The following is a 16,690-nucleotide window of genomic DNA, read 5'->3' on the forward strand; positions in this document are numbered from 1 at the left end:
AGCCCCCAGGAACCATCGCATAAATCGCACCCTTGTTGGTTGTGACGCCCAGGTTTATGGGTGGAGCTGATGGCGCTCTGAAAGGTGGAGGCTCCGTCAAACCCCCATTCATCTATATCAACAGCACCATCCTATTCATCAACGTGGAGCTAGCTACTGCCAATACCGAGGTTCTTCGATATGTTGCATCGTAAAGATGCGCTCTGTCTGTCTATAACCAGCAGCGCATCAATCAGAGACGGCACACGTGTTTTAGCAAGAGCTGAAATATTGGTATGCTCTAATTGATAATGCGAAATTTAGAAATAGCTACCCATTGTGTGCTGCCGGCCGTTGGTATCAATTTGCAAGTCGTAAAACAAAACCAAGCCCTCAATCCGTAATCAAGAGCCGAAATCAAGGCTTCACCTCCTCGAGCTTGCCCGTCTTGACGTCGTAGATGTATCCCGTGATGGGCACGTCCAGCACGAGCGGGCTCTTCTTCAGCAGCTGGATATCGTCCACAACGCTCTTCTTCAGGTCTCCAAAGGGCAGGAAGGCAATGTGGTCCGCATCCTCGCTCAGGCTGTCCCGGATCTGGGACCTGATGGAGGTGTCGGAGAAGGTGAGCATGCCGCAGTCGGTCTATCTGATGTCAGCTCTCACTCTGGAATTAGCAGAGATATTTTCAGAATAAACTCACGTGGTGGATGATGATAATCTCGCGGGTTCCCAGGAGCTGCTGCGAGATGACGACAGAGCGGAGGGCATCGACGGTGCGGCCACCTGCGTTGCGGATGACATGGGCATCGCCCTCCTCAAGGCCAAGGACACGGGCAGGGTCCAGGCGGGCGTCCATGCAGGCCACGACGAGGAACTTGCTATAATATTGTTAGGAACTTTCACATTTAACATCGTGTACAAAGGATGTAGCTGTCACATACCGGCCAGGCGGGAGCGGCAGATCACCCTTGGTGAACTGCGCAGCGTACTTGGCGTTGGCCGCCTCGAGTTCAGGAACGACAGACATGATGGAGTGTGTGGAGATTGATTTTGTTTTAGATTGAGTTGGGGCAGTGACAATGAAGTTTCACCGTTCCTGGAAATTCCCACGAGGTCATGGCAGGCTTCTTATTCCAACCTTCAGCCGGTGCCCCTCATCGATTCCCCCCATTCCCAATCACCAATTTTCGCCCTCATTTGCTGCACCACTTCAATCGCCATATTCAATCCTTCTGTCGCAATCCCCGCTAGACTCTAGTGCCCACGTGTCAAACGTCCCGAGACCCGAATTCGTGAGTTAACGAGGGGGGTCTGGCCAATTGAATTGATCATTGTGGCTACTGACGCGACTCGCCGCCAAGCCCAAACCACTCAATCAACTGCCGCATATCGCCAACAGCCACGGCCCACGAGAGAGCAGGGTTTTCAAATCGAATACCGACTAACATGCTTAATTCCAGGTGCAGAACCATGCTGTTTAAGAACGTGATCGTACGATGAGTGGCTACAAGACCGTCCCAACTCCACGTTGCCACGCGAGCATCCCCAATTCCCCATTCCATCTCCCGCCAGCAGTCCCGCTCCACCTCTCATCTCATCTCCACCTATTTACATCGTTATTAGGCTCACTCCTGGTGGAGTGCCGCGTTGGGCGACGACTTGGGCCGCGGCACCGTAAGCCACGCGATACCCGTCAGTGCCAGCAAGCCGACGAGGATAGGCTGGAGGGCACCAACACCCACGCGAGACGCCACGACACCCGTCACAATGGGGAAGAGGGAGCCGCCCATCTGCGCAAACACAAAGACGAACGCCAGCGCCGTCGCGTGGATCTCGTGCGGGAACAGCTTCGACCCCAGGGAGATGCCCGTCGCGAACAGCGGTCCGGTGAAGAAGCCGATGAAACTGATTGCCACAGACGCGGCGATGATGTTTGGCACCCTGGGACCGGATTAGCAGGCCCCCCCGTGCAATGTCATTCACGGTCCATGAGCACTCACAGCCAAAAGATCAACTGCAGGCCCAAGGCAAGACAGCAGTACAGGAACACCATCCGCCGCTCACCCAACCGGTGGGTCGGCTCCGCAAGCAACAGCCTCCCGAGGAGGCACCCACCGTTGAAGCCGGCGGGGACGTAGCCCATGCTGGAGAGGTCTCCCCCGCGCACCTGGACCAGGTACTCAACGACCCAGCCGTTGGACGTAATCTGTGACCCGATGTAGAAGAAGTAGAAGCCGCTCAGAAGCCACACGCTAGGCCGCTCCAGGGTCGATACGATCAGTCCCACGGCGTTCTTGCCCCTCGACGCACCGCCGTCCGTGCTGTTGCCCATCTGCTCGTCGTTGCCCCCTTCGCGGTTACTCCCCTCGGCGTCACTCCTTTCAGCGTCTTCCCTCTCGGCATTGCTCCTCTCGGCTGGCGTTTCACGTCTAACGACCAGCGAGTCGCGGAATGCAAAGCAGACAAAGGCCAGGTTTACGACGCAGATCCCCACGGGGAACGTGTAGAAGAGATACCACGACGACTTCTCCCCAGCAGACGCTATGGCCGTGGCCACGAAAGGACCGACAAGGCACCCACCCTTTTATACACATATAACGTTGGTCCATATTCTATGTAGGTAGGGATAGCGAGATCGGGAGGCGCGCTGGGACTCACCATGAAGGAGGCGTGGATGACGGCCAGCCAGCGATGCGCGCCCTTGACGCCCGCGACAAACGTGTTGGCGTGTGTATCATTATACGCCTGCCCGACGGCGACGAGGAAGAAGGTCGTCACGAAGAGACCAAAGGGCGGCATCCAGGCGCGCAGGGCATGGGCCACCATCTGGAACACGGCACCGAGGGCCATCATCGAGCCCACGCCAAGGTACTGGGACAGGTGGGTGTTGGTGAACGCGGCAAACAGCCACCCGGCAAAGGTGGCGCCGTAGCTGTTCAATCTCAGCTTCGGCATCCCCAGATGGCATTGTTGGATTGACCTACACACTTGAGACAATGGCCGTGTTGACATTGTACTCGCGGATGACATAGGGGATGATGGCTCCCACGCTACCGTCGTTGACGCCCGCGACAAAGAAGGAGAAGCTGGCGCTCATGACTTTGAGGGTCGTTTTGCGATCCATGCGGCCATCAGAATTGAGTTCAGGCCGTGGAGGCTCAGGGTCGGGGCTCTGCTGACGCTCGGTCCATTGCACGGGGCTGGAGAGCTCATGAGCCTCAATCTGTTGAGTTTGCGTCGTCGTCGCCATGGCGTGGTGGAGGTCCAATACGGGTGATGGTGGTCAAGAGGTGTCGAGTACGGCGGGAGCTTAAAATAGTTAATATCGGGGTTCGGGGAGCCTCCGGGGGAGGGCCTTTCACCGACTCTTGTGAGTTGCCAAAAGGGGAAATGCTCTCGCTGGTCCCGGGTCATGTTCGGGGGGGAGACGGCACGGAAGTATGCGTCACCTTGAGATCAATCATCTGATTTGCAGAGTTGATCTGGTGGCTGGACAGTGGGCATATTGGACACAAAGAATCACCGATTCTCCGTACTGGGAGAGCCAAGACTCTCAGTCCCCTCAATTAGGCACTCGTGATACAGCCGGTTTGGTCGGACCGACAAGCCTGAACCTCGCTGGTTCAACGGGAAATCTGCGGTTTTCTCTCCGATCCACGCGGGGAATCTTCAACCCGCAGCATAGCTTCATGCCACTTCCCCTTGTGCTCCGCAGCCCCGACTGGAAAGCCAAGTCCTTGTGAGAGGGGGCTCGCTATAAATATTGATCTAGTGGTCTGATTATGGACGTCCAGTGTTCATCTTGTATACCTATCTACAAAGTCTGCGCTGATATACCACAACCACGATCTATTGACCGTTCGACTACAGGGTAGCATTCAATTCATTACACGAGTACACGAGCACACGGACACGACATGGCCGACTACGAAAGATTCAAATGGCGCGAGACGCAGCCCGGTCGCTGGGTCCGTGATCTGGATGAGCCTGAGCGGGCTTATACGTCTCTGTTTAAGCGCTTTGAAGGTACTGGGCGGTCCTTCTTCCACATGACGGGTCATCTGTCTCTCACGATGGTCATTCCTGAGGGCCAGTCGCGGGCACAAGCCGAGGCCAACCTGGACCAGGCACTGAAGAAGGCGTGGATCGCACTGCGCTGCCAGCATCCCAATCTTGCCTCCCAGACCAAACTGGACCCGGACGCCGGAAAGTGGGTGAAGGAGTATGTGACCAACGCCGACGGGTGGTTGGAAAAGACCTTTGTCCTTGTACCTGGAAATCAGACCGGCGCCGAATGGTCCAACAACGACCCCCCAGCACCGCCTCTACCGACTATGAATGTCATCTCCCCGGCCGTCACCGATGAGCACACTATCCGTCGCGATCTCATCTTCCGGGCTCCCCACGACATCATCGACGGCATGGGCACCCTGCTCCTCTTTGACAACTACACCCGCCTTACCGTCGAGGCCCTGGGGAAGGGCGACAGTTACCAAGTCCCGGCACTCGATGACCCCCTGATTATAGACAACCTCAGCCCGCCGTATCGCGTGGCCGCCAACGTTCCCCCGGAGACATCCGAGGCCATCAAGCAACGCCTTGCCAGCATTGCGGCCGCCGAGGAGGCCGACGCCTCCAACACCATCGAGATTGCCAGCCTACCGCACAAGAGCGGTGTTGTGGCCCCGGGCGTCCACAAGAGAGTCGAGCTCATCCTCCCACCAGACGAGGCCAGCGCCCTCCTCGCCGCCTCCAAGCGCATCGGGGCCACAGTCACACACGTCTTCCACGCGGCCCTTGCTCTCGCCCTGCGCGATCTGCAGACGAGAAAGGAAGAGCCGCGCCCCATACGCCTAGATGGCTATCTGCTGCGCAACGAGCGCGGGACCTGCCAGCCGCCGTACAATGACCACCGTCACCCGACGGGCGTCTACCACTCCGTCTCCGGAGACAAGCTCACCGTCAACATGACGGTGCCCGCCCAGTCCAGCACCCGCAGCCAGGAGGACGACAAGGCCGAGTTCCTGCGCATCGTCGAGCAGATGAAGCAGTTCTACACGGCCGTCCGCGACGACAGGGACCACTACGCGCTGGCGCCCCATCTCTGGGCCAAGGGCACGGCGCCGCTGCCGACCGAGGAGCAGGCCACGCCTCCTCCATTCCCACCGCCGTCGGAGATTGCACCCGTGTCCATCTCGAGCATGGGGCGCATCGACGGGGTGATTGCGCACCGCCGCGGGCCCGTCGAGGTGGCGGACCCCTGGGTGACGGGCGAGGAGCTGAGGAATGGGCTGGGGCTGTTCCTGGGGACGTTCAGGGGTAGCCTGTCGCTGAGCGCGGCGTACAATGACGCCTGGATCGAGAAGGAGGAGGCGACTGCGTTTTTGAGGAGGTGTATGGATCTTGTCAAGGATAGCCTCGACTGCTGAGGAGGTCTCTGATGGATACGGCCGGGGTAGATCCCGTAGATCCCCGTGTGAATTACTACCTCTCGACGGCACCTAAGCATCCGTCAAGATCGATGCATACTCTACTAGTATAATCTAACGCTAGAGCCCGGAACTAATACTCCTAGTGCCGTGATAGCCGTCCTATTCAATCGAATCCAAATCGTCGGGTTGAACGGATAGACTAAGAGGACTAAGACGATTGCAGTCCCTCAGAGATCGGAAATTGTTCTGTCATTTGTCTGTGCACTTTCGGACCGCAGTGGACACCGAACGTGATGGGAAAATATATTCGTTTACGGATGCGCACTTTCACTATGTACTTGCGCGTGGATGAGATTAAGCCCAAGCTTTTGTCTTGGGTCCGACAGACTCAGATCGACCCAACTTTTGACTCAGGACAGGACTGCCAGGGACCCAGGGGCGAAGACCTCGATCACGGCTACGAACTGCCCCCAAACTATCAACGCAGATCCTCATGGGAAACTGGCCCAGCAACGAGATCCCGTACTCGGTATTTCGTACTGGTAGAATTTCTCGACGCCCGAGCCCCGTCCGTCCGTCCTGGCCACGCCACGCGTGAACCACTCGAGAGGCCCGAGCGTTATTACCGGCCACCCCCAGCAGGATGGGGGACTCAAGACATCATGTGATTCGCATGCGCTGTCTGTGGAAAAGGGACCAAGATGATGCTTCTACGCCAATGGGGGGATCGCCTACCGTTTTTGGGAGGCTGAGATTGTTGCAAAGGAGGTTTGGGTCGAGTTCCAGGGACGGTGATACATGGGCAAACAACGCCGCCGAGATCGTGACCGGAGAGAGTCATAGAAGCGGTCGGTTGAGAAACGGTTATGATTCGGGGGGTGGGTGACCTGCGAGGCCTGTGGTCGCCTGGGTCGCCTGAATCGACAATTACCGATCGACGTTGAAAGTGGTCACCCGACGTCCGTCGGGCGCCGCGGAGCCGGTGCACATAGGGTCACATCTTTGTGGCCCCCCAAACCCGGACCAGCTCGAGATGGTAACATCTCATGCTGATAGTATGCATATCACTGCTAGTGGCTCACAAAACTCGTCACCCGTCGCGAGGCTAAAGAGTCTGCCCCGAGAGATCGGAACTACAGGGATAGATATAAGCGGTGGTGGACAGGACCCCCCTCCCTCCCCCCGACTCGGCTATCATCAGCGCTAAAATTTCTAATCGTGGGATATTTGTCATGATGGGGAAATTGCTTCTGCGGGACGTTGATGTTCCGGCCTTGTTGGAGGTTATCGCCAATTCGCCATCAAGGTGTTCGGCGAGTTGGCTGCCGTAGGAAATTGGGGTCTTGGCATCACTTGTTGCTAACGCGGGTGCTGGATTATAGTGCTGACGGGCTTCGAGCAGAAAGTTTCCGTCTTATTGATCAGGGAGATGTTTTCTATGCCGACAAACATGTTTCCCAAGATGTGTTCAATATTGCAAGCATCTCATTGATATTACTAGCATATGCACTTTTAAGACTTCACTCACCTCCAACCGAACCACCCTCCAAAAAAAAAACTTGCTCGAGCGGGAACAACGACATTTGTCTCTGAACTTTCTTTTCCCAGCCCCAGCCCAATGGCTCATGACGGTCAACTCCTGCTTAGCCCCGGGGCTAGGGTCTCTGCCGACGCCTTGCCGGAGCTCCCCCCTGCTACATCCTGCCAATGACACGCCCGTTGTGCCCCCCGATGATCGACCGGCTCCGCCCCGAACTGGTGCTAGGTGCCGAGCGCCATCATCTGCCAGAGAGATGGAGGACGTTGAATGCTTCTTCGAGTGGAGGGATTGTGCGAATATAGGCATGTTACTTGGTATTGCTGGAGTGCTCTGGACCTGCGATGCTACACCCGCTAGATGTGATGAAATCGACCATATACTCGTAGCAGGAGTACCGCAGACAGTTGAGCTCTGCTGTCAGTCCGAAAGAAAAAAGACTTGTCTCGGACGCTGGCACAGCGACGCCATACTCATACTCAGCTCCAGCAGACCTGGAGGGCCCCCGAAATTGTTTTGCCGACCGGTTAGTCCCAGACATCTGGGAGCAAGTGGACTCCCCACCAACGATGGCTCAGGTGAAAAGCAAAAACAATAACGCCCTGCATCCCTAGCCTCCCAGGTGTTCGCCTACGCCCTGGTCGACCGTCAGCAATCATCATCGTCCCCGGTGGTGGGGGCCGTTTCCTTTTGCTCCGTCGCCAGAGATGCTGTTTTAAGAACATCGCGAGGTCCCCCTACCTTTCCCCGGCCCCCTTTGCCCACGGCAGCAAGGGCGCTCCCCGATTTACCGACACTCCTTTGAACCTCCGCTCACGACGAAGTACTCACGCTCTCTCTCTCAGTCTATCCTTTTTTTTTTTTTTTTTTTTTTTTGGCCCTCTGCTACTAACAAACATTGCGGATTACCCACGGACGAGATGGGGTCCGAGTTTGGGCTCACCCACGAAACGGACGTCTCGGTCCGCACCGATGGGGTCGCCACCTTCTTCTCCGTGCTGACGGGCCTGTGGACGCTGCTGATCGTCGCGGGCGCCGTCTTCCTGTACTGCCGCCGCGACAGCCAGGTCCTGCGCATCCGCGGCATCGCCCTGTCCGTGTCAGCCGTCGGGTTCCTGCACCTGTACTGGATCTCGGTCCAGCTGGGCTACGCCTACGGGCCCGTCATGCCCGGCGACGCCGAGTACTGGATCATGAGCACGTGGTTGCCCCTGGGCATCGCGCTGTTCCACGCCTCCAACACCCGCTTCCTGCACGTCGCGCGCGCCCAGAGGCGCTTCGTCGAGTACGAGAAGGTTGCCGGCCAGCAGCAACCCCCCAGTGGTGCCAGGCCCAAGGGCCTGCTTGCCCGCTTCCGCCGTCTGGATTATATCCGCCAGGTGTTCGTCCTGGTCGGTGCTGGAATGCTGTTCCAGGTGGGTTCGCCCGAGCGGCGCGTTCCGATCTCTATCGGCTGGGGTTTTTTTTTGGCTAACAGACGATGGCCCGCTCACAGGTGTTTCTCACGGTCCTCATGTTCGTCATCTCGCGCAAGTGGCATAGCTCGTGGGGCATTCCGGGGACGGAGGTGACTGGCGACGCGATGGAGCGCAAAATGGAGATGGGCCGCGGCTGGGAATGGTTCGTGTCTCTGACGTTCGAGATGGACCAATGGGTGAGCTAACATGGGCTGTAGGTGGCCGTCCATCTTTTGGCAGATATTCTGGGCATGGATCGTCGCGCCCACTATCCTGTGGCAGTCGCGTGGCATCCACGATACCCAGGGATGGAGACTCCAGACACTCGTGTGCTGCGTGGCCAGGTGAGTGCCGTTATTGCATTGCTGCCGGGAGACTGTGGTCACTGACGAATGTAGTCTGCATGCGTCACCCATGTGGTTGATTGCCCTGTATGTTCCAGCCATGGAGAAGGTCAACCGGTACTGGATCCCCCCCCAGTGGTAAGTTCATCGTCCGCCCTCCCGCGTCAGAATTCTCACTCACTGTTTCAGGATTGCTGTGTCCATCATGGTCATTGAAATCTTCACCATCTTCCTACCATGCTGGGAGGTCATCCGCCACCAGAACCTGCGCCAGGAGACCCTCGACACCATCGCCCAGTGGGAGTCCAAGAACAAGTACGCCTTTGGCAACGGAGCCAAGTCCGTCAACTCGGGGACCACCATGGCCGACTCGGCCGTTTCGGGCTGGAAGTCGACAGACGGATCCATCAAGACGACCCGCTCCAACGAGAGCATCATGACCATGGGCGCCCTTGAGCACGTCCTGGAGCGCAACCCCGGACCTTTGCTGCAGTTCTCGGCCCTGCGCGACTTCTCGGGCGAGAACATTGCCTTCCTGACCAGCGTCGCCGAGTTCAAGTCGATGCTGCCGCCGCGCAGCAGCCGCAGCTCGGTCTGCCCGGAGAAGATCGCCGAGGACATTGCCAACAGCAAGGAGCTGGTGCGCGAGCGATTCAACCGCGCCCTGCGCATCTACGCCGACTACATCAGCTCGCGCGACGCCGAGTTCCAGGTCAACCTCCCCGGCGCGACGCTCAAGAAGCTGGAGGCCGTCTTCGAGGCGCCCGCCCGCGTGCTGTATGGCGACAAGCAAAGCGTGGATCCAGCGACGCCGTTCGCGATGCCCGACGACACCAAGGCACCCGGCTCGAGATCATCTGACGGGAGCTCCGAGACGGGCATCGTGGCCTCCGACGTTTCCACCTTCGACCGCGTGCAGTACTGGGGCGAGATCCCTGAAGAGTTCAACGAGACCGTGTTCGATGATGCCGAGGCGAGTATCAAGTACCTCGTGCTGACCAACACATGGCCAAAGTTTGTCAAGGAAAGGCGGACGTCGATGGACTCAACGGCGTCGGTGTAGACGATGAGGGTGGGGTTAATGAATTGTTGACGCCGTCGGGTTAATGACGTGTTGCCACTCTCGGGTTAATGAGTACTGATGCAGGAGGATTTCATTGAAGACTTGATATAAATAACCTTCTTAATACCCCAATTTTGATATGTACTTTTGTCAGGGGTGGTTTGCCTGTGGCTGGGTGATGCCTGATGTATTAACCTCGGTATTGGAATCTCTCATCGTCTGATGCGTGGGGTAATAGCGGTGATCACCTCTTGATAATGCATCCGCAAACCACCGGAGCAATCCCCGGGACGACAAGTGGAGTCAATAGCGGGAGAAGCCGAGGGGACATGAACAGAGACTCGGAGTGGCGGGTCGGTCGGGATGGCGCTGTGCCTTCAACGGCAGTGTGTCGCCTGATGGCGAAGGGGCCCGAGTCATGCCACTGCCCAGCGTGGGCTTGGCTGAGGCGTTTGGGCCTCAGATCCCCACGATGAACGATGTACAGGCCATTGAGCATGGCCGGCTCTCCGTCGAGGATTCATGGCCAAAAGGAAACAATAATCACAACGTGCGTGGTTGACAATAACGACCATGATCAAGGTGGAGGTTGAAGCCTCGAGTCATACACACCCACACCCACCTGTGTTGGCGCAATGACAGGGCTGAAACGCGTCAAAAAATTGATGGCCTGTCGCCGGATCTCCGATATCGCCGCTACGCCTATGAAAAGCCGGCTTAGCCTTCCGGATGCTCACGATCAGCCATTGTCGATTGTACTCAATCAAGCGATTCACTCATTAGCAACGCTCTTTAATACCCGTCCTGGGAACTCCTTGCACGGCATCGCCGCTCATCCGCCGCTCATCCGCCGCTCATCCGCCGCTTATCAGTCACTCATCAGCCATCACCACATTACACAGACACACACACTGAGACATTATGCCCCACGCTACGCCCCTCACATTCCGCGTCGCCACGACGAGTGACGACGACGTCAACGCCATCCTCAAGCTCGTCCGCTCAGCATATCGCGGCGATGACAGTCGCGCTGGCTGGACCACTGAGGCCGACCTGGTCGCCGACGAGCGCATCGATGCTGCCGGTGTGCGCGCCAAGATCGACGAGCCCCAGGGCGTCATCCTGGCAGCCTACGACGACACCGGCCGCCTGGCCTCGTGCTGCGAGATCCTGCGCCGCGACGACGAGCTCGCCTACTTTGGCCTCTTCGCCGTCGACCCCACGCGCCAGGCCGGCGGCATCGGCCGCCAGGTGCTCGCCGAGGCCGAGGAGTATGCGCGCAAGGTATTTGGCGTCCAGAAGATGGAGATGAACGTCATCTTCCCGCGCGAGGAGCTCATCGCCTGGTACGTCCGCCGGGGCTACACCAAGACGGACGAGACGAAGCCGTTCCCCTACGAGCAGCTGGTCAACGGCAAGGCGCTGCGCGACGATTTGTACTTTAGCGTCCTGGTGAAGGAGCTGTGAGATGCGTGGGTGCATGAGAGCGATAGCCGGCGTTAGTTGGAGGTTGTGAATGGTTTCTTGATATGAATACTTTGTTGTGTATATAGATGAGAAATGTCGGAATGGTATATCTTGGCTGCCTATTTCTCCATCTTTGAGTTGAACTACATACTTGGGACGGCCAAACACCGTCACTACTCATCATGAGTACTCTTTCAGATCCGGGCGGGTATCGATTTTTAGAAGCAAGGCGTAACAACGCCCAGGTGGCACAGTCGTCATTTACATCTACGTACTATCCCAGTTATTGCGTGGGCTGGCTGGCCTTGAGTTCTCAACGTGTGCCCAAACCCCCCAAGCTCTTAGTAGTACTACATCGCAAATGCATGAGTCTTATTTGATCGCGCGTCTAAGCTGGTGAGACGGCGGCACGCCTGCAGGATGGCTCGACATTGCGCAACTGCATTTGGTACACAGCGTGGAATTTATGCTGTCATGGGATGGCTTGGGTAGGCATTCCGTTCACTTTGCCGCAATGGAAGCACCTGTCATTGGTGCCAGCGCCCAGTCAGGCAATATTGGGAATGATCTTCATTGCATGGCCACGCGGAGGTCCCAAGGCACTGACGCACCCAGATCCCTCCCGCCTTTTGGCTCCTGATGTGATAGGGCCAGCGGCTCCAATGGCGCGGCGTTGGCGACCCCAATCTCACACAGCGCTCCATGTCGCCTTAACGGGTAGTCTAGCCTACGATCATCAATATGGGCGGATGCTGGCGCATCATGGCTGTGGCACATGGGCTCTGTACTCATTGAAGGATATAAAAGAATTGCTTCATCGCGGCTGATATGAAGAACCGATCCAATATAGCTCAAAACAAACTCATCATACATCCTCATCATCGCTTTGTCCATCATGAGTGCGGTACTCTACGCAGCGGCTGCTCTGTCAGCCATGTCGCTTGCCATGGGAACTGTTGCAACTACACCTGTCAACGACTGTCCCATCTTTGGCCCGTCTTTCCCGGCGACCTTTGACATCTCCTCGGCCAAGACCTTGCATAACGCCAAAAAGGACTTTCCGGGGCAGATTGAGGACCTCTTCTCCGAGGGCTACCTAAACAAAACACACTCGGTCTTTGCCATTGACGTCTTCTCAACTGCCACCAATGCCTCCCTCTACACGTACTACCACGTTGGCTCGGCCATGGAGGACACATTGACTGCTGGTGATTTCAACGAGCACACAATCTCTCGCATTGGCAGCGTGTCCAAGCTCTTCACGGTATACTCGCTCCTTGCCACAAGTGGCTACGGCATCTTCAACGACCCCGTGACAAAGTATATCCCCGAACTGTCAAGTAACAAGACGACGGATCCCCTCGACAACATCCGCTGGGAGGACATTACCGTCGGCGCACTCGCGTCGCAGCAAGCGGGTATTGGCGGTGCCCGTAAGTACCTCACTGCGGCTTCACTGATACGTCGCGACAGTTAATTGCTAACATTCACTAGCCGCTGTCTCTACACAATGCTGGGATACTCCCAAGGGGTGCAACAACGAGGGTGAGTCCTGTCTAGCTAATGCAATCTGCCTGCCTAGTCTCACACTTATACGTGATCAGATTTCTTACGGTGGATGCGCGACGAGAAGCGGCCCGTCATGCCCAGTTTCCAAACCGCAATCTACTCAGATGCCAGCTTCATCACTCTGGGCCGTATCCTCGAACGGATAACGGGTCTGCCTTATGACAAGGCCATCAAGAGCGCTCTCTCACAGCCCCTCGGCTTGAACGCCACTGGCTCATACAAGTCAACTGACAAGGACATCAACGCCGTTATCCTTCCTGGAAACACCAACCAATCCTCGTGGGGCTATGACAATCAAGTTTCAGCGCCGTAAGTCGCCCCAATCCCCATCCCGCCCCATTCCCTTGCCCTGACAATCCATGCAGTTCCGGTGGCATCTACACCAATCTTGCCGACCTGCGTGCCATTGGCCTGTCCATCTTGAACTCGGAGCTTCTGCCCTCCACGGAGACACGCCGCTGGATGAAGCCTCATAGCGCAACCGAATCCCCATCCTTCCTCGTCGGCGCCCCATGGGAGATCAACCGTCTCCAGCTCCCCGTCTCGCCCGGCTCAGACCGCACCCGCCTCTCCGACCTCTACACCAAGATGGGTGCCAATACCGGGTATAGCGGGGGCTTCGCCCTCTCCTCAGACCACGGCATCGGATACTCCCTCCTGGCCGTCGGGCCGTACGCCGGCGACGAGCGGTTCCCCCTACGGGACATTGTCGGCAGCGTCTTCCTCCCGGCCGCCGAGGCCGCTGCCGCCGAGAACGCCGTCACAAACTTTGCCGGTACATTTGTGGACGAGAAGAACGAGCAGACCAATCTGACCCTCGTCGTGGACGACGACCATCCCGGTCTGCGCGTAAAGTCACTCTTCGAGGACGGCGCCGACACGCGCTCCACCGTCTGGGTCAGCCCCGTGGCCCCGGGGACCGAGTACGTCGTACGGCTATACCCGACCAACTCGTCCCCGGCAACAACGAGTCTGCACCCCGTTAAGGGGCGCGTGAGCATGGCGTTCCGCTCCAGGCGCGAGACGCTGCCGCTGAAGACGCACACGAAGCCTGCGATTGGGAGGGGCATATTCATGGACGACTGCATCACTTGGTTCGTCACGGGGTTTGCGGAGAATCTCGATGAGTTTGTATTTGAGATTGTTGATGGACGGGTGGAGAGTGTGAGGCGATCGTTTTCTGGATCCGTGTTTAAGAGAGTCGATGGGTGAGATTGAACCACAGTCACTGATACGTATGTAAGTGGAGTGGGGATATGTACGAGTAGGAAACGACGTTGGAACTCCTTTTGTTTGAATGAATTGAAGATTACATGTATTTGTTCTACTTGAGACGACCAGTGTAAAGCAACTACTGCTGAGTGGTGCCGTCGGAGTAGCTCTGATTTGATTGAGACGCCCACATTCTCTTAATATCCTGCGCCATGCGTAGACCCTTTACTAAGTATTTCACTGTAGGCATAATAGTCTCAGGAGTCAGTCTAGCTCAAGGGGGGTCCAAAAGAAATGATGCATCATTTACACGTAACCTTGACGACGCTGCTGGAATGTTCGTCTAATAATAGAGGTCGTTCTGATCAACCAACGGAGCATGAACAGGACTGGAAAATTCTAGAAAGGCGTTTTTCCTGCTCCCCAATCCACAAGGGGTACCACGGTACCACACATGTTCCCGACGCAGTGGTTGTCCCACACATGCTTAAGAATGGACGAATTACCTTGGGTGTTGGCTGCCCGTTGTTACCCGTATCACGGTCACATCAACATGGGGGCAGGGATATCACTTCGGTGATACCCAAGAACGAGGAACTGGAAAGGCATCCTTGACACAGGACTGTGAAGGACTGGGACTTGTCAGTCGCCGGGTGTTGAAGAACAATATCGCCACCACGTTGCAGGATGCCTGGACAATGAGTTGCAATGATATCTCTTCTCCGAAAGCAACCATGAGGCTCGTAGGCATTCCACGCTTCGAAGCCATGGAAACTCCCTATATTCTGAGCAACATGAGGGGTAGGGGAGGCTGCCAAATGCATACGATTACACATGGAGAATATTACAGCGACGAGGATGAAGATGGACTAGATGGGGATTCCGTTCCTGGAGACGTGCATGGAGGTATTGGTTTGCAAACGCCGTGGAATGCCGTTTTGAGTCTGACGCATATTACATCCAAGGTTATGGGAATGATCTTAATCTAGCCAGCCTGACGCTCAGACGCAATCAGGATGCAATTGTGCATGGATTGGTATCCTCTGCACGGACTGAAGCGGCCGCTCAACCCCGCCAGGCATCGATTGATGATGTCTCAGTGTCAGGAGGGGGATGATGGCATTCTTGGTTCATGTTCTTTTCTATGGAGGTTCGTACTTGGTAGAGCGATCCTGGTATCCGTGACAACATTGAACCCGAATTCTTTGACCTGAGCCCCTCCTTCATGGCCTCGTCATCTTCCCATTATCCAACAACCACACTGTGACGACTCTCTGAGCTTGGGGCACTTGTTGGTCTGTAACTTCCTCCCAAAATCAGCCGCACAGACACTTGACTGCAGACAGCAGACAAACATTAATCATAGACTCGCTTCTATTTGCTCGGCAGGCCTATGATTATATTTCCCCAACGTTTGTCTCAAGCCACCTGACCACACGGGCGTCTAAGAGTGTCCAGGAATAGCACTTGGCCGAGACATGCCCCCCCTCCCGCCTCACTAGCTATACGTACAAACATCAAATGGGGTATGGTGAACATGCATGTATATATATGGTGGCATGCCCCAAGAGGATCAAGACAGATGCGCAAACCAGTTAGTTCCTCACCACCGCTTCGATATCCTACCTCAAGCTACTTCGCTTGCACCATCACCGAAGCCATGTCTACGCAAAAATCCATCCTCATTATAGGCTGCTGCGCGCACGGCATCAGCACCGTGCTCGCCCAGGAGCTCACCAAGCGCAACCACATGGTCTTCATCGCCGTCCCAGACCCATCCAAGGTATCAAAGGGCATCTCCGCGCTCGCCGCCGTCCAGACCATTGCCCTCGACCCCAAGTCGCCAGCATCCGCCTCCAGCGCGGCCGAGGCCGTGGGGGCAGCCACCGAGGAGCGCGGCATCCGCGGCCTGGACGTGCTCATCAACGACGCCGGCGTGGGCAACTCGATGGCCCTGCTGGACGTCATAATGGATTCCTCGCGGGACGTGTACGATGCTAGGGTATCAGAGGCGCTGAGCATGGTCGGAACCTTTGCCGATTTGCTCGCGCGGAGGAGGGGCCGGGTGGTAAACTTGAGCAGCTCAGGCGTCTTCATCGCTGCACCATGTATGGGCCGGTTGGCCGCTCTCAACGCTGTTTTCATCGTGCTGACACAATATGACACAGATACGACAGAGAATTTATCGACAAAGGGTGCTCTCACAGGCTTGTCCGATCGCCTGCGCCTCGAGTTGTCACCGTGGGACATTGACGTGACGTGCGCCATGCTGGAGACGATGCCTTCGGCGACGGATTCTAGATCACGCGTCTTTTTTCCACAGAAGACTTCCTACGCCTCGTTCAAGGAGGCTATCAGCCACTGGATTCCGGGTACATCAAGGTCTGACGAAGGGACACTCAGGTCCTTGGTAGAGTGGGTGCTAGAAGACAATGTCAAGGACCAGACGTGGCTGAGTGTAAGTCATACAGGGGCTAGAGCACGGAGAATTTCCCTAATATTAACATTCCAAAAAAAAAAACAGACATACTTCCGTGGGACAGCGGCCGACGACGCCTCAAAAATCGAGAAGGGCATCATCACCCACCCCAACGCCATTTGATACTCCCCCCAAAGACGTCATGACA

At 56.6% G+C, this 16,690-nt stretch overlaps 7 protein-coding genes across 7 annotated transcripts; 5 read left to right on the top strand and 2 right to left on the bottom strand.

The window, feature by feature from the left end:
* Nucleotides 1-396: 396 nt before the first annotated feature.
* ACO1O0_005966 (beta-class carbonic anhydrase) lies at nt 397-1,009 on the bottom strand (the record flags this gene model as incomplete). The annotated part of the gene is made up of 3 exons (XM_083195371.1): nt 397-624; nt 683-860; nt 924-1,009. 3 exons carry the CDS (start codon nt 1,007-1,009, stop codon nt 397-399), a joined length of 492 nt encoding a protein of 163 aa, XP_083048387.1.
* Nucleotides 1,010-1,607: 598 nt separating this feature from the next.
* ACO1O0_005967 (uncharacterized protein) lies at nt 1,608-3,232 on the bottom strand (the record flags this gene model as incomplete). Its single annotated transcript, XM_083195372.1, has 4 exons — nt 1,608-1,923; nt 1,983-2,563; nt 2,641-2,914; nt 2,967-3,232. The coding sequence occupies 4 exons, from the start codon at nt 3,230-3,232 to the stop codon at nt 1,608-1,610; spliced, it is 1,437 nt and encodes a 478-aa protein (XP_083048388.1).
* Nucleotides 3,233-3,899: 667 nt separating this feature from the next.
* On the top strand, nt 3,900-5,411 carry ACO1O0_005968 (uncharacterized protein; the record flags this gene model as incomplete). The annotated part of the gene is made up of 1 exon (XM_083195373.1): nt 3,900-5,411. One exon carries the CDS (start codon nt 3,900-3,902, stop codon nt 5,409-5,411), a length of 1,512 nt encoding a protein of 503 aa, XP_083048389.1.
* Nucleotides 5,412-7,871: 2,460 nt separating this feature from the next.
* ACO1O0_005969 (uncharacterized protein) lies at nt 7,872-9,815 on the top strand (the record flags this gene model as incomplete). The annotated part of the gene is made up of 5 exons (XM_083195374.1): nt 7,872-8,366; nt 8,447-8,605; nt 8,649-8,752; nt 8,807-8,890; nt 8,942-9,815. The coding sequence occupies 5 exons, from the start codon at nt 7,872-7,874 to the stop codon at nt 9,813-9,815; spliced, it is 1,716 nt and encodes a 571-aa protein (XP_083048390.1).
* Nucleotides 9,816-10,736: 921 nt separating this feature from the next.
* ACO1O0_005970 (acyl-CoA N-acyltransferase) lies at nt 10,737-11,282 on the top strand (the record flags this gene model as incomplete). Its single annotated transcript, XM_083195375.1, has 1 exon — nt 10,737-11,282. One exon carries the CDS (start codon nt 10,737-10,739, stop codon nt 11,280-11,282), a length of 546 nt encoding a protein of 181 aa, XP_083048391.1.
* Nucleotides 11,283-12,177: 895 nt separating this feature from the next.
* ACO1O0_005971 (serine hydrolase domain-containing protein) lies at nt 12,178-14,063 on the top strand (the record flags this gene model as incomplete). The annotated part of the gene is made up of 3 exons (XM_083195376.1): nt 12,178-12,715; nt 12,887-13,160; nt 13,217-14,063. 3 exons carry the CDS (start codon nt 12,178-12,180, stop codon nt 14,061-14,063), a joined length of 1,659 nt encoding a protein of 552 aa, XP_083048392.1.
* Nucleotides 14,064-15,723: 1,660 nt separating this feature from the next.
* On the top strand, nt 15,724-16,665 carry ACO1O0_005972 (uncharacterized protein; the record flags this gene model as incomplete). The annotated part of the gene is made up of 2 exons (XM_083195377.1): nt 15,724-16,521; nt 16,588-16,665. The coding sequence occupies 2 exons, from the start codon at nt 15,724-15,726 to the stop codon at nt 16,663-16,665; spliced, it is 876 nt and encodes a 291-aa protein (XP_083048393.1).
* Between the last annotated feature and the right edge of the window lie 25 nt (nt 16,666-16,690).

The sequence above is a fragment of the Amphichorda felina genome (genome assembly GCF_050947745.1).
Source record: "Amphichorda felina strain 45539 chromosome Unknown scaffold_6, whole genome shotgun sequence".
Lineage (NCBI taxonomy): Eukaryota > Fungi > Ascomycota > Sordariomycetes > Hypocreales > Bionectriaceae > Amphichorda > Amphichorda felina.